Source organism: Mytilus galloprovincialis, unplaced genomic scaffold (assembly GCF_965363235.1).
Source record: "Mytilus galloprovincialis unplaced genomic scaffold, xbMytGall1.hap1.1 HAP1_SCAFFOLD_210, whole genome shotgun sequence".
Taxonomy (NCBI): Eukaryota; Metazoa; Mollusca; class Bivalvia; order Mytilida; family Mytilidae; genus Mytilus; species Mytilus galloprovincialis.
Genome location: NW_027468134.1, coordinates 66 through 17,139, shown reverse-complemented (window position 1 = coordinate 17,139; position 17,074 = coordinate 66). Strand labels below are relative to the sequence as shown.

The 17,074-nt window shown below is 32.2% G+C and overlaps 1 protein-coding gene across 1 annotated transcript; it reads right to left on the bottom strand.

Annotated features, from left to right (window-relative positions):
• Window positions 1–12,723: 12,723 nt before the first annotated feature.
• On the bottom strand, window positions 12,724–15,865 carry LOC143060989 (arginine kinase-like). Its single transcript, XM_076233664.1, has 4 exons — window positions 15,587–15,865; window positions 14,831–15,090; window positions 13,498–13,646; window positions 12,724–12,994 (listed from the first exon to the last, which is right to left on the bottom strand). Exons 1-4 carry the CDS (start codon window positions 15,732–15,734, stop codon window positions 12,739–12,741), a joined length of 813 nt encoding a protein of 270 aa, XP_076089779.1. The 5' UTR covers window positions 15,735–15,865; the 3' UTR covers window positions 12,724–12,738.
• Window positions 15,866–17,074: the final 1,209 nt, after the last annotated feature.

The window sequence follows — 17,074 nt, the reverse complement described above, 5'->3', positions numbered from 1 at the left end:
CCACTGTTAACACTAGGGACTATATTCGTGAACAACGAAAATCAAGGGACGACAATTGTGGTCTCGGACCTAATAGGATAGAAAGAGTTGACAAATCTTAAAAAAGCTTGGTATGACCAAAGCTTAATAAATTATAACACTGCTTGCAAAGTTTCATAACAATAGGATATATATTATAGACACTATGTTAAATTCTATACTCATCTTTGCGTGTTAAATTTTGACGTTAAAATTGAAAAATTTCAACTATCAACATTTTGGGCTTTGAAAATTAAAATGTTGCAAAAAAATACTTTTCAAATGCCCTAATATATCATTTATTATGTACTAAAAGCAATAGAGTACTCATTTGATTTATCAGACTTAGCATAATTATTCAAAAGTCAAATTTATATCAGCCTGGGCCTAAAAATTGAGGTTTTTCAATGAAAGGGGGCCTTACATGAAGATGTAATATATTCCAGCAATTTTAAATTTGTGAAGCTTTTTGGTTATAAATAATCCTTACATATGTATTGAATGTACTTTAAATAGAAAGAAAAGTTACAAATAGCATATCATATTACTTTAAAAGGGTCTTAAGCCAAGCAAGACTGGAAAAAAATAAGGGTCAATTTAAGCCGTGCCACATATTTACATTAAAAAAATGCATATTGAGGCTATAAGAAATAAAAAATTGTGTCCTTTTTATCATTTCTATACTCATGTGACATGATACAACAAATCTGAGCACAAAAAGGCTCTTGCAATTAACTTTTCTTACAGACAGTATGGTCTGATACAAAGATTTTTGCCTTTTTAATAAAAACTTGAATGCAATTTTAGTCTCAACAGGCTTATATTTAAACCACTTGCTATCCTACAGAAGAAAAGAAAGATATTATGTGAAATGGAACAGGTACATTAGACATTGTAAAGTGCTTTTGATACAAATTTAGTGAGGTCTTTATTGTAGACTTCAAATTTTATATACCAAGAACCCCACTTTTGACTTCATCCAAACAGGGCGTTAGACAAGGGTCATTTATACAACACATTTTGTACATATTATCTGAAATAACCTTCTTTTCTGTAGATTCTGAGTTCATAAACAAGTAAAAGTACTAGATGAAGGCACATAAACACAAGTATTCACACATGAAAACCTGTCAGATAGAAAGTCAGGATGCCATGAATGCATCAATATTGAAAAAGCCTTGAAATGCCTATTTTGACCATAAAATGCCAAAATTGGTCATTTTTGCAGAAATTCTATAAAATAAAAGTTTAAATCCTTTAGTTTCATGCTATTTGACAAAGTGACACCACCAAATCATTTAGGGAAGTTGCCAAAGTTCAGATTCTATATTTACAGACTTCACCTCTTAGGTCCGAGAACACAATTAATTCGTAGTGCATTTCTTTTAGAACATAAATGAAAATAAAAAAAATCCCACCTGCGCTTTCCCAGTGAAACTTTTACAGTGTGTTGTACTACTTTTGGGACAAATTATATCAAAATTATAGAAAACTTCATCGCCTCTAACTCAAAATATGGACAATTTTGTGTTTAGGGTGTCTTGAAATCTTTTGACAGCTTCCGAAGTGCTAATTTTTAACCTTTTTCAGCTGGACCAAATCACTACTTTCCTGTAAAATTCTGGACCCAAATTTTTTTACAGTGTAGTTTCACCCCCCTACTTACAATTTGAGGCATTAAACTTGGAGAAATAAATTTGGAAGGGGTATAAAAATTATTGGCAAGTAACCCACTGTTAACACTAGGGACTATATTCGTGAACAACGAAAATCAAGGGACGACAATTGTGGTCTCGGACCTAATAGGATAGAAAGAGTTGACAAATCTTAAAAAAGCTTGGTATGACCAAAGCTTAATAAATTATAACACTGCTTGCAAAGTTTCATAACAATAGGATATATATTATAGACACTATGTTAAATTCTATACTCATCTTTGCGTGTTAAATTTTGACGTTAAAATTGAAAAATTTCAACTATCAACATTTTGGGCTTTGAAAATTAAAATGTTGCAAAAAAATACTTTTCAAATGCCCTAATATATCATTTATTATGTACTAAAAGCAATAGAGTACTCATTTGATTTATCAGACTTAGCATAATTATTCAAAAGTCAAATTTATATCAGCCTGGGCCTAAAAATTGAGGTTTTTCAATGAAAGGGGGCCTTACATGAAGATGTAATATATTCCAGCAATTTTAAATTTGTGAAGCTTTTTGGTTATAAATAATCCTTACATATGTATTGAATGTACTTTAAATAGAAAGAAAAGTTACAAATAGCATATCATATTACTTTAAAAGGGTCTTAAGCCAAGCAAGACTGGAAAAAAATAAGGGTCAATTTAAGCCGTGCCACATATTTACATTAAAAAAATGCATATTGAGGCTATAAGAAATAAAAAATTGTGTCCTTTTTATCATTTCTATACTCATGTGACATGATACAACAAATCTGAGCACAAAAAGGCTCTTGCAATTAACTTTTCTTACAGACAGTATGGTCTGATACAAAGATTTTTGCCTTTTTAATAAAAACTTGAATGCAATTTTAGTCTCAACAGGCTTATATTTAAACCACTTGCTATCCTACAGAAGAAAAGAAAGATATTATGTGAAATGGAACAGGTACATTAGACATTGTAAAGTGCTTTTGATACAAATTTAGTGAGGTCTTTATTGTAGACTTCAAATTTTATATACCAAGAACCCCACTTTTGACTTCATCCAAACAGGGCGTTAGACAAGGGTCATTTATACAACACATTTTGTACATATTATCTGAAATAACCTTCTTTTCTGTAGATTCTGAGTTCATAAACAAGTAAAAGTACTAGATGAAGGCACATAAACACAAGTATTCACACATGAAAACCTGTCAGATAGAAAGTCAGGATGCCATGAATGCATCAATATTGAAAAAGCCTTGAAATGCCTATTTTGACCATAAAATGCCAAAATTGGTCATTTTTGCAGAAATTCTATAAAATAAAAGTTTAAATCCTTTAGTTTCATGCTATTTGACAAAGTGACACCACCAAATCATTTAGGGAAGTTGCCAAAGTTCAGATTCTATATTTACAGACTTCACCTCTTAGGTCCGAGAACACAATTAATTCGTAGTGCATTTCTTTTAGAACATAAATGAAAATAAAAAAAATCCCACCTGCGCTTTCCCAGTGAAACTTTTACAGTGTGTTGTACTACTTTTGGGACAAATTATATCAAAATTATAGAAAACTTCATCGCCTCTAACTCAAAATATGGACAATTTTGTGTTTAGGGTGTCTTGAAATCTTTTGACAGCTTCCGAAGTGCTAATTTTTAACCTTTTTCAGCTGGACCAAATCACTACTTTCCTGTAAAATTCTGGACCCAAATTTTTTTACAGTGTAGTTTCACCCCCCTACTTACAATTTGAGGCATTAAACTTGGAGAAATAAATTTGGAAGGGGTATAAAAATTATTGGCAAGTAACCCACTGTTAACACTAGGGACTATATTCGTGAACAACGAAAATCAAGGGACGACAATTGTGGTCTCGGACCTAATAGGATAGAAAGAGTTGACAAATCTTAAAAAAGCTTGGTATGACCAAAGCTTAATAAATTATAACACTGCTTGCAAAGTTTCATAACAATAGGATATATATTATAGACACTATGTTAAATTCTATACTCATCTTTGCGTGTTAAATTTTGACGTTAAAATTGAAAAATTTCAACTATCAACATTTTGGGCTTTGAAAATTAAAATGTTGCAAAAAAATACTTTTCAAATGCCCTAATATATCATTTATTATGTACTAAAAGCAATAGAGTACTCATTTGATTTATCAGACTTAGCATAATTATTCAAAAGTCAAATTTATATCAGCCTGGGCCTAAAAATTGAGGTTTTTCAATGAAAGGGGGCCTTACATGAAGATGTAATATATTCCAGCAATTTTAAATTTGTGAAGCTTTTTGGTTATAAATAATCCTTACATATGTATTGAATGTACTTTAAATAGAAAGAAAAGTTACAAATAGCATATCATATTACTTTAAAAGGGTCTTAAGCCAAGCAAGACTGGAAAAAAATAAGGGTCAATTTAAGCCGTGCCACATATTTACATTAAAAAAATGCATATTGAGGCTATAAGAAATAAAAAATTGTGTCCTTTTTATCATTTCTATACTCATGTGACATGATACAACAAATCTGAGCACAAAAAGGCTCTTGCAATTAACTTTTCTTACAGACAGTATGGTCTGATACAAAGATTTTTGCCTTTTTAATAAAAACTTGAATGCAATTTTAGTCTCAACAGGCTTATATTTAAACCACTTGCTATCCTACAGAAGAAAAGAAAGATATTATGTGAAATGGAACAGGTACATTAGACATTGTAAAGTGCTTTTGATACAAATTTAGTGAGGTCTTTATTGTAGACTTCAAATTTTATATACCAAGAACCCCACTTTTGACTTCATCCAAACAGGGCGTTAGACAAGGGTCATTTATACAACACATTTTGTACATATTATCTGAAATAACCTTCTTTTCTGTAGATTCTGAGTTCATAAACAAGTAAAAGTACTAGATGAAGGCACATAAACACAAGTATTCACACATGAAAACCTGTCAGATAGAAAGTCAGGATGCCATGAATGCATCAATATTGAAAAAGCCTTGAAATGCCTATTTTGACCATAAAATGCCAAAATTGGTCATTTTTGCAGAAATTCTATAAAATAAAAGTTTAAATCCTTTAGTTTCATGCTATTTGACAAAGTGACACCACCAAATCATTTAGGGAAGTTGCCAAAGTTCAGATTCTATATTTACAGACTTCACCTCTTAGGTCCGAGAACACAATTAATTCGTAGTGCATTTCTTTTAGAACATAAATGAAAATAAAAAAAATCCCACCTGCGCTTTCCCAGTGAAACTTTTACAGTGTGTTGTACTACTTTTGGGACAAATTATATCAAAATTATAGAAAACTTCATCGCCTCTAACTCAAAATATGGACAATTTTGTGTTTAGGGTGTCTTGAAATCTTTTGACAGCTTCCGAAGTGCTAATTTTTAACCTTTTTCAGCTGGACCAAATCACTACTTTCCTGTAAAATTCTGGACCCAAATTTTTTTACAGTGTAGTTTCACCCCCCTACTTACAATTTGAGGCATTAAACTTGGAGAAATAAATTTGGAAGGGGTATAAAAATTATTGGCAAGTAACCCACTGTTAACACTAGGGACTATATTCGTGAACAACGAAAATCAAGGGACGACAATTGTGGTCTCGGACCTAATAGGATAGAAAGAGTTGACAAATCTTAAAAAAGCTTGGTATGACCAAAGCTTAATAAATTATAACACTGCTTGCAAAGTTTCATAACAATAGGATATATATTATAGACACTATGTTAAATTCTATACTCATCTTTGCGTGTTAAATTTTGACGTTAAAATTGAAAAATTTCAACTATCAACATTTTGGGCTTTGAAAATTAAAATGTTGCAAAAAAATACTTTTCAAATGCCCTAATATATCATTTATTATGTACTAAAAGCAATAGAGTACTCATTTGATTTATCAGACTTAGCATAATTATTCAAAAGTCAAATTTATATCAGCCTGGGCCTAAAAATTGAGGTTTTTCAATGAAAGGGGGCCTTACATGAAGATGTAATATATTCCAGCAATTTTAAATTTGTGAAGCTTTTTGGTTATAAATAATCCTTACATATGTATTGAATGTACTTTAAATAGAAAGAAAAGTTACAAATAGCATATCATATTACTTTAAAAGGGTCTTAAGCCAAGCAAGACTGGAAAAAAATAAGGGTCAATTTAAGCCGTGCCACATATTTACATTAAAAAAATGCATATTGAGGCTATAAGAAATAAAAAATTGTGTCCTTTTTATCATTTCTATACTCATGTGACATGATACAACAAATCTGAGCACAAAAAGGCTCTTGCAATTAACTTTTCTTACAGACAGTATGGTCTGATACAAAGATTTTTGCCTTTTTAATAAAAACTTGAATGCAATTTTAGTCTCAACAGGCTTATATTTAAACCACTTGCTATCCTACAGAAGAAAAGAAAGATATTATGTGAAATGGAACAGGTACATTAGACATTGTAAAGTGCTTTTGATACAAATTTAGTGAGGTCTTTATTGTAGACTTCAAATTTTATATACCAAGAACCCCACTTTTGACTTCATCCAAACAGGGCGTTAGACAAGGGTCATTTATACAACACATTTTGTACATATTATCTGAAATAACCTTCTTTTCTGTAGATTCTGAGTTCATAAACAAGTAAAAGTACTAGATGAAGGCACATAAACACAAGTATTCACACATGAAAACCTGTCAGATAGAAAGTCAGGATGCCATGAATGCATCAATATTGAAAAAGCCTTGAAATGCCTATTTTGACCATAAAATGCCAAAATTGGTCATTTTTGCAGAAATTCTATAAAATAAAAGTTTAAATCCTTTAGTTTCATGCTATTTGACAAAGTGACACCACCAAATCATTTAGGGAAGTTGCCAAAGTTCAGATTCTATATTTACAGACTTCACCTCTTAGGTCCGAGAACACAATTAATTCGTAGTGCATTTCTTTTAGAACATAAATGAAAATAAAAAAAATCCCACCTGCGCTTTCCCAGTGAAACTTTTACAGTGTGTTGTACTACTTTTGGGACAAATTATATCAAAATTATAGAAAACTTCATCGCCTCTAACTCAAAATATGGACAATTTTGTGTTTAGGGTGTCTTGAAATCTTTTGACAGCTTCCGAAGTGCTAATTTTTAACCTTTTTCAGCTGGACCAAATCACTACTTTCCTGTAAAATTCTGGACCCAAATTTTTTTACAGTGTAGTTTCACCCCCCTACTTACAATTTGAGGCATTAAACTTGGAGAAATAAATTTGGAAGGGGTATAAAAATTATTGGCAAGTAACCCACTGTTAACACTAGGGACTATATTCGTGAACAACGAAAATCAAGGGACGACAATTGTGGTCTCGGACCTAATAGGATAGAAAGAGTTGACAAATCTTAAAAAAGCTTGGTATGACCAAAGCTTAATAAATTATAACACTGCTTGCAAAGTTTCATAACAATAGGATATATATTATAGACACTATGTTAAATTCTATACTCATCTTTGCGTGTTAAATTTTGACGTTAAAATTGAAAAATTTCAACTATCAACATTTTGGGCTTTGAAAATTAAAATGTTGCAAAAAAATACTTTTCAAATGCCCTAATATATCATTTATTATGTACTAAAAGCAATAGAGTACTCATTTGATTTATCAGACTTAGCATAATTATTCAAAAGTCAAATTTATATCAGCCTGGGCCTAAAAATTGAGGTTTTTCAATGAAAGGGGGCCTTACATGAAGATGTAATATATTCCAGCAATTTTAAATTTGTGAAGCTTTTTGGTTATAAATAATCCTTACATATGTATTGAATGTACTTTAAATAGAAAGAAAAGTTACAAATAGCATATCATATTACTTTAAAAGGGTCTTAAGCCAAGCAAGACTGGAAAAAAATAAGGGTCAATTTAAGCCGTGCCACATATTTACATTAAAAAAATGCATATTGAGGCTATAAGAAATAAAAAATTGTGTCCTTTTTATCATTTCTATACTCATGTGACATGATACAACAAATCTGAGCACAAAAAGGCTCTTGCAATTAACTTTTCTTACAGACAGTATGGTCTGATACAAAGATTTTTGCCTTTTTAATAAAAACTTGAATGCAATTTTAGTCTCAACAGGCTTATATTTAAACCACTTGCTATCCTACAGAAGAAAAGAAAGATATTATGTGAAATGGAACAGGTACATTAGACATTGTAAAGTGCTTTTGATACAAATTTAGTGAGGTCTTTATTGTAGACTTCAAATTTTATATACCAAGAACCCCACTTTTGACTTCATCCAAACAGGGCGTTAGACAAGGGTCATTTATACAACACATTTTGTACATATTATCTGAAATAACCTTCTTTTCTGTAGATTCTGAGTTCATAAACAAGTAAAAGTACTAGATGAAGGCACATAAACACAAGTATTCACACATGAAAACCTGTCAGATAGAAAGTCAGGATGCCATGAATGCATCAATATTGAAAAAGCCTTGAAATGCCTATTTTGACCATAAAATGCCAAAATTGGTCATTTTTGCAGAAATTCTATAAAATAAAAGTTTAAATCCTTTAGTTTCATGCTATTTGACAAAGTGACACCACCAAATCATTTAGGGAAGTTGCCAAAGTTCAGATTCTATATTTACAGACTTCACCTCTTAGGTCCGAGAACACAATTAATTCGTAGTGCATTTCTTTTAGAACATAAATGAAAATAAAAAAAATCCCACCTGCGCTTTCCCAGTGAAACTTTTACAGTGTGTTGTACTACTTTTGGGACAAATTATATCAAAATTATAGAAAACTTCATCGCCTCTAACTCAAAATATGGACAATTTTGTGTTTAGGGTGTCTTGAAATCTTTTGACAGCTTCCGAAGTGCTAATTTTTAACCTTTTTCAGCTGGACCAAATCACTACTTTCCTGTAAAATTCTGGACCCAAATTTTTTTACAGTGTAGTTTCACCCCCCTACTTACAATTTGAGGCATTAAACTTGGAGAAATAAATTTGGAAGGGGTATAAAAATTATTGGCAAGTAACCCACTGTTAACACTAGGGACTATATTCGTGAACAACGAAAATCAAGGGACGACAATTGTGGTCTCGGACCATATTTTCAAAAGCACACAAAAACGTTGTGATTGATAAACATCATCCACGCAATAAAAATTCAACCAATGAGTCGACGTTATTTTTTTTTTGCGGTACAAACAATACAATCATCCATGGAGCTGCATGGTGCACTCTATAGTAATACTGTACACTAAGTATGTTGGTCTAGAACAAAGCAGGTCCAGGGGTTAAAAAATCCACTAGCCCGACGCCCGGGACTACAGCATTTAGGCCTCGGGCAAACAAAACTTGTAACCCAATATGCCCGACGGACTAGTAACAAAAAATTCTTGGCGTTTCCAAAATAGAAAGTGGAATATCCCCTCATCACTATTCTATCTTAGCCAATCAGATTCGACTACGTCATCCCGGATTCCCAGAATTTGAACTGATTTTGTACAAGTTTTAAAATAGAACAAATAACTCGGGGTGGATCCCGTACTTTCAATATCGATTTGTCAGTTCAGGGGGTTGTACATTGCTTATTCAACCAGAGAAATATAATGTAACCTGATTGTACCTCCTTCTGAATAATTTATTGCAATATAAATGTGAATCATTTTGACAGCAGAAACCTGACTTTTGTCAGATATAAATGTGTAACATGTGCACATGTTATTGACGCTATTTTGTTTTTTGTTTACATACTGTGAAGAAGCCTCCAGAACCATGACCTAAACATTAACAGTCTTCAGAAAACTTAAACTTGATGCAATAATATTTCATCAATCATGATTATCTTCACTGATATTCAAATGAATTCGATTTTTAAAGAAATAAAATTTTATACAAATACAATTTCAGTTTAGAGACTGTGCTCAGTTTGTAATCTATTTATAGCCCACAATTAGCTTACCTATAATAAATGTAAATATGGATATTACTGTACTTCGTTTATAAAACAATAATAAAAGACACAAACTATGGATGGTGATATTTACATGTATTCAGATAAATATTTGAGGTCATCTGATTTATTTTAATAAATAGAATGTTTAAACTGAAAACAAATATGAGCATTACATATAACCAGTTTTAATTCTTTTACACAAACGTGATGATGTATCTGATAAAAATCACTCCAATCCTTTTATATAACCATGTATAGCAGTGGTCAAGACTTGTTCCATCTGGGGATTTGTTCAACTCATTATTACAGAATAGTCAATAAATATTCAATTATCGATTAATTGAATATATCTGATAATGGGATAGTTTTTTGCTGACAAAAGTTTTGGGCATCCAATTTGCAAAAATCTACTGTACAATGGATAAAAATTGTTAAGTTTATAGAATTCATTTAATTGTAGCAAACTCTGAATTTGTAAGGCATACTCGGGCTAGCAGGTCAGTTTTGTTGGGCTAGTAGTTCTTCCATCAGGGCTAGTAAAATCCTGATACCAATTAGCCCTGGGCTAGTGAGCTATAACGAAATTTCTTAACCCCTGAGGTCACATGCAGTAAAGTTCTTGAAAATATTTCGCTTTTGTAGAACATTAATTTGGAGGAAAATTGTCAGTTCATTCTATATTTTATGGTACCACTCCACCAGTTCTTTGATATAATTGAAAATTGAAATGTACATTTATTTAAATGTCATTCCAGTTCTTTGATATGAATGAAATATACACTAAATTTGTATGTCAGACATTTAATTTTTTTTCCTCGGTAAAGTAATTGTGTAGTGTGACTAACAAGTCTCAAGACCTCGATGTTCAATTGATATCGTCTGGAATATATATGTACGTAATAGTTACGCTTAGTTTTATTATGTTTGCAAATCAATCAATCAAATATTTTTTTTTAATTTCCCAAAAAATGTCGTGTTTTTCTCAGTCATTTGTGGGTTACCGGTTACTGTAATACCACTGTGCTTAAACGGCTGTGGGTAACTTAAGTTACCCACAGCCCAAGATGGAGCCGCCTTGCGTCGGTTAGATACTTTTCTTCTATAGAATAACAATACCACGAATGCATCAATTAAACAACTGAATTTAAAAGTTGTATTAATCGTTTAGGGAAACTCCTAAACTGGAAAGGTGATTAAATTCTACAAAATAAACGATCACAGCACGATTTTAAAAAACACTTAGGCTGTCCGTAACTTCAAAACAACTTGTCCGTAACTTTTTTCATCATACCAATAGAGATGTCCGTAACTTTCAAAGAATCGACATACGCGGATGTAATGTTTAAACTGATGATAGAGATTGCATCGAATACATATTCACAAAACGAAGTAGATGTCTAGTATGATATAATTCATTGTATCGATGGAAGACAAAATTGGAAAAAATATGAAAAAAATCACGATAAATCCGCAAAACTCGGGTCTCATTTTGTATAACGTCGAGGTACCCGAATCGCCTAGTTCGGAGGGTTGTTTCCGATCATAGCAGATAAACTGTTGAAACATCATTGTTCGTTTTTATTTTTGAACAAGTAGACTACACAAGTATTTTTTACACATACATGTAGCATGTATACAGTACACTTACTGATTTTCTGCCAGCAACGACAAGGGTAGCGTACGTGAATCCGGGATTTTGGAGGGGAACCCAAATTTTCCAGGCATGCAGTGGATAGACTATACGAGACTTAAGTGCACAAACTTTTCCCGTCTTTTGGAAAAAGCCAAAAACACCTTTCTCTCATCCCCACAAAAACAAATCCCATCAGCATTGACAGTAAAATAAAAGGGGTGTCAATCTGGACACACGGGGACGTTGCGCACGGTGATATTGCGGCACCCTAGCCAATATTTAATACAGTAAATGGGAAAACTTAAAAAAAAGACATTTTGTATAAATTAATAAACCTAGTTTTACAGCTAGCTGCATATTTCATTTGTATGCAAGTTGCATTAAATCTCATTAAACTGAATAAAACTAAAAGACACAATAGGTAAAAGTCAGTGACAATAAAAGGAAAAGAGCAGTCAACATAGTGTAACAATTCGATATAGTATATAAAAATATAAATAACTACGTAGGACAACAGGGTAATTTAATAGTCTAACAACCCCTGATAACATACAAAGAGAGAAAAAAAACATACTAGGAAACATATTCAAAAAATTATAACACTATAACTAACTGGTGGGATGTATAAATACCGAGCCGCTTCAAAGAGTATTCATCAAAATACACATAGAAAGAAACAGAGGTGAAGGTAAACCGCAAACATATAATTAAACTCAAAACATTAAAGAGTATGGAAAAGCCTTGGTCTGACAAGCGAAAAACGTCGATAAGACGCACATCAGTAAATAAAAGTTCAAACCATAACCAGGATGGAGTACCACAAACCCCACATAAAACTTCTGTGGTGTAACATTTGGTGGTGAATGAGTAGTATAAACGGCCGCGAAAGTTACAAATATGATGTTAATTGTCTTCTAATTGTTGAAATTATAATTCTTAAAATTTTAAATCAAAAGTTACCCACATCTAAAAATAAAGTTACGGACAGTCTGCTTAGTTTCGATCAAAAAGTTACGGACATCTTATGCATTTTTTAAAGTTGACCTTGCGCTTTAGTGAACTCTATATTAACAAATTTATGGTAATTGTTAGTCATTTCTTTATTCAATAATCCTATAAATATTTACATTCTGCATGAAAAACGTCGCAAAAGGTACATTTTGTATGAATTAAATATCAACGAGTTTAGAGTCCGCCATCTTGGGCTGTGGGTAACTTAAGTTACCCACAGCCGTTTAAGCACAGTGAATACACAACAAAATATATATACATAGGGAACTATTCATGGCGTTGATAAATCAACTATCCTTATCTTCGGAAATATTCTAAAATGCTAAGGCTATGTCCACCCTAGATACAATAGGTAAAAAGCCTAGTTATTATCAAAACCATCCAATCCCGTAGATACAGCTCATAGTCCGCGAAAGATAATGACGTTTGCGGTCAAATAGTTTCACCCAGGTCCAATAGTTGGAAAATAGTTATATAGAAAAGGATAACTAAGGTATAATAAATGGAACTATAATTACTTACATTGACCAATCTGGTATAAATTTCTTTGAGATTTCCTCCTTTCTGCATGGAGATGAGACGGAGATGATCTTCTTCATTGACCCAGACAAGGAAAGTTTTGTTTTTGTTGAAAAAGATTCCTCTTCCAGTTGGCCAGTCATTGTAACCACCAGCAGATCTCAAACATCTATTCAGTATAAATATATAAATTTATTTTAATCATAACATGCGATAGGAATAAACAAAATGCAATTTGTGCCAAACTGTTTTAGGGTTTGTCCGAAAAAAGGAATTCGTCTTTTCATAATCTAAAGGATAATTTTATTCGTACCCCAAAATGAAAATAACGTTACGTCATTGGTTGAATTTCCATTGTTTATGACATTTATAACCAATCACGACGTTTTGGTGTACACTTTTGAAAATATTACGCAGGATGGTCCGATGCATGCATAAGATTCCGATACGGCAAATTTGACAGGTTTTATTTACTAAATTTTCAACTAAAAAATCTAAAACAATCTGTTTGACTGAATGCATTTTTGTCTGACATTTTGTCGGCGAGACAGTCCAAGTTTAGACACACAAGATATCATGCTTTTGCATGAGATGTGCATTTGAAAATGGAAAGAAAACATTTGTCCATTGCCATTGGCTTCTTTTTAACTATATATACAATTTGATACTTACGAATCGTGGTCATTAAACAAGAAATGGTCAGCTGTGAGCTGTGTTTGAACTTCCTTGGTCATTCCTTCAAGTGGGAAGTATTCTCCGGCAAGCTCTCCGGTCAGACTGTTCAGTGCTGCTACGGATTGTTTTTCCATTTCAACTTTGTCCTAAATAAAAAAAAAAAAAAAAAAAAAAAATGGGCAATACAATTTAATTTCATTGAATACAATTTTTTCAATTTTATTTTATTAAGTAAGATTGATTTCGTCGAAATGTTTTTCGTGAAGACTGCTTTTGAAACTGAATTTCTCCATGTAGTTCATATTCATCATCGAATCACGAATCACAGACTAGTCACTGTGTATCACAAACTCTGTCTGACCGACAAATGTCTGACAAAAACTCTTTCGGTCAGACATAGTAGACAAGTTCAAATTTCTCTTTCGTCAGACAAACCCAGTTTGGCACAGACTCTGACTGAGAGACTATTGTTTAGTTAGATTCTTTATCTTTTTCTTTCAGCACAAAGAGGACATGATCATTTGTATCATGATTTTTTATTCTGTGTTTTTTCTTATTTTGTCACAAATCATAATATATACATGTAAATGATTCATTGTAAAACGATACAGTTTCGGCTGGACCACGGGGGGGTAACTTCGATATTTTCTTGGTAGGGGTGTGCCATTTTTGCCTCAAAAAACGTACCCATTTTAATATAACATTCACTGAAATTCAGTACCTATAGTTATATAAATATTTAAGAAAGAATGACGTATACTTATATACAATATTTAAAATATGACCCATGCTTATATATGCACTGCTTATTTAAGAACTAACTCACCGGGGTTCATTTGGGAACTAATTTGAAAGCACTTTGTTTGAAAGGTGAACTTTCAAATGAATTGATTTAATTTAATATAATAATTGACCATTAATAATGTATGATTCTCAATAGCATATTTATATATGATATGTAGATCATACCCCGAATCAATATATAGTTATCAAACGTAAATGCATTTTAATATAGGATGTCATTAAAAAGGAGGGTCATATTTATATAAAATCTCGCAAAATTATGACCCATATTTTTGGCACATCCCCGTATACCCAATAATAGGAAGTTGACCCCCCGTGGGCTGGACTGAATTCCTCAAGTCACAGGTTTTAAATCTGATATTTACATTGTTTTTTATTGGTTTTGTATCATTAGTATGAATCATATTATTAGTAGTCTCGAAATTGGAGAGCTATAATATTTTAATTTATGATAAATAAGAAGAACAAAGAAATAATCGCATACTAAACTTTTTAAGCTTTATATATTTGACGATTCAAAAATTACCTCTTTTGAACTGACTGGTGGAAAGGCAAAAGCAGCATGACTTCTTCCAACTCTGACACGTGTAGACAAGATGTATTCGTTTTTAGGATCAAGATCGCCAAATCCTAGGTTGCTGAGATCCCCAAAGTCTGGCTTAGGATGTTTGACTTCTGGGACTTTGTGGTAGTCTTTGATGACTGGGTGCAGAAGATCAGCGAAGGTGTCGTATCCCTCTGGGTCACAGGCATACACACCACAATGACTGTGCAAGTTTTCGCAACCTGTTGAAAGGGAAAACATAACCAGTTATTATACCGGTTTATGAGTTGGCACGAGTGGAAATATTGAAAATTAATGCAATTGTCTGAATTGATACAAAACATAAACAGATTTTTTTGGGGTGGTGGAAGACTAAAACACAAATAAAATTAGATAGAAAGCATCAAATTTAGATCTGGAAAGACAAGATTTTGATCAGGCGATATGCGGAATTGTGGAACCGTAGCTCCTTTTGAATATCCTTTTGACAATTTGGTTCCCTAGTTCCGCAGCTATCACACACCAATTATGCTTTCAAATTAATATTATAAATATTCTATTTCAAGGATTTAAAACAGAAATATTTGGAAGCTTTGACAGTAGTGCTTATCGTTCTTGGGATTTTTGTCCTTGAAATCAAAGTCAGTAAAGTTTAAGTGAAAAATATGTTACAAATCTCAGAAAACTTAAGATTGTGAAACACGAACCCACAATACATTTTTATAATATTAAACAAACCTGATCTGATGCAGTCTGCCAAGGTTCCACCAAGTTTGCTTTTGAGTCCTTTCAATTTGTCGTAAACATCTTGCGTAAGGTATTTTTTCAAAAGAGAATGGCTGTCTCCTTTTTTCAATTTGTTGTACAGCTCGTCAAGTGATGCCATGGTTAAAAAAAATCAAGTAAACTGAAAATAAAAGAAACTAAAAATTAAACGAAATTGAACAGCAAAAAACAACCAAACAATAAACGGCTTAGCGTCGACAGGAAGTGATGTAAGACAACGTCAGGCTATTGTGACGTAAATTTAGTTAAAATTCTATCACAAAGTCGGGAAAACCTAGTGATAGGTTTTGCATTTGAATTTCAAGCATTATTACATTTACACCAATATTACTAAAACACAGAATTCGTTACAAGAAATGCTCACATCAACTTAAGTACGAAAAACTTTCTAACTTTGTATTTTAAGATTCTTCAGTCCTCTGTTTTAATCCTGATTAAGTTTCTAGCCAACAAATCTTTAATTCCTCTGTAAATGTGTATTACCGTCACGGATTAGAGTAAAATAAAACTGGTTGCACTTTAATAATTCGGTATAAAGTAATTAATCTAACCTTTAAATATGCTTACACATACAAAACTAATTCAATAAATGTCTTAAGTCGCCTATTACAAAATATAAGGCTGCAACAAATTTAAATATATTGATAAGAAGGCAGATAAACGGGACAATAAGAAAACCTTTGAAGGGCATTTGGGACGTATGCAAGATCATGCCTGCGTAAAACCGTATAAGAATGAACATGTACATTACGAACTACATTATTTTGGCGAATTTCCCTCATGACGTGTCAACAATTTGATATAATGCTTGTTAAAGTAGAAATAATATGATCACAGTTTGCTAAATAGAGACCAGAAGGAACTACTATATAATAACTGAAAGTGCATGTGTATTGCTATTCAGTGTATTGCATTGCTTGAAAAAAGTGAAATAATAGCATTGGACTGTCTTGGTATGGACAGACACTGATTTTAAAAATCCAATTCATTGTTTTTCTGTTTAAAACTGCATGATAAATTGACTCGATGATTAGTTAAGCTGTTTGAAATAGCTAGGAATTTGTCTAACGGAAACATATTTTATTCAAATTAGAAGATGTGGTATGACTGCCACTGACTGACACAACTTTTCATCAGAGTTCATATGACATAAAAGTTAACGAGTAAATGTCATTGTACGGCCTTCAACAATGACTGCGCAAAACCTATCAACAAAGTCCGCTAATAAAGGTACCAAAAAGACAAATGTCGTGTGTACTACGGGGCGCCGAATGGGACTCTTGTGGTTTTGTACTCGAAATTCAATTTTGTAAGGACAAAAGTGAGTTTTGTTCAACAAAAATGAGTTCAGTTTAACAAAATTTATAGCATACTACAAATTTAAAATTTTGTCATACAAAATCATCTTTCAGTGGACAAAAGTTACTTTTGTCATGACAA

Coding starts and splice junctions, on each gene's coding strand:
- LOC143060989 (XM_076233664.1), bottom strand. CDS start 15,734: ATGGCATCACTTGACGAGCTGTACAACAAATTGAAAAAAGGAGACAGC. Junction 15,091..15,586: donor GGCAGACTGCATCAGATCAG/GTTTGTTTAATA, acceptor CCCTTTCAACAG/GTTGCGAAAACTTGCACAGT. Junction 13,647..14,830: donor CACCAGTCAGTTCAAAAGAG/GTAATTTTTGAA, acceptor TTTTTTATTTAG/GACAAAGTTGAAATGGAAAA.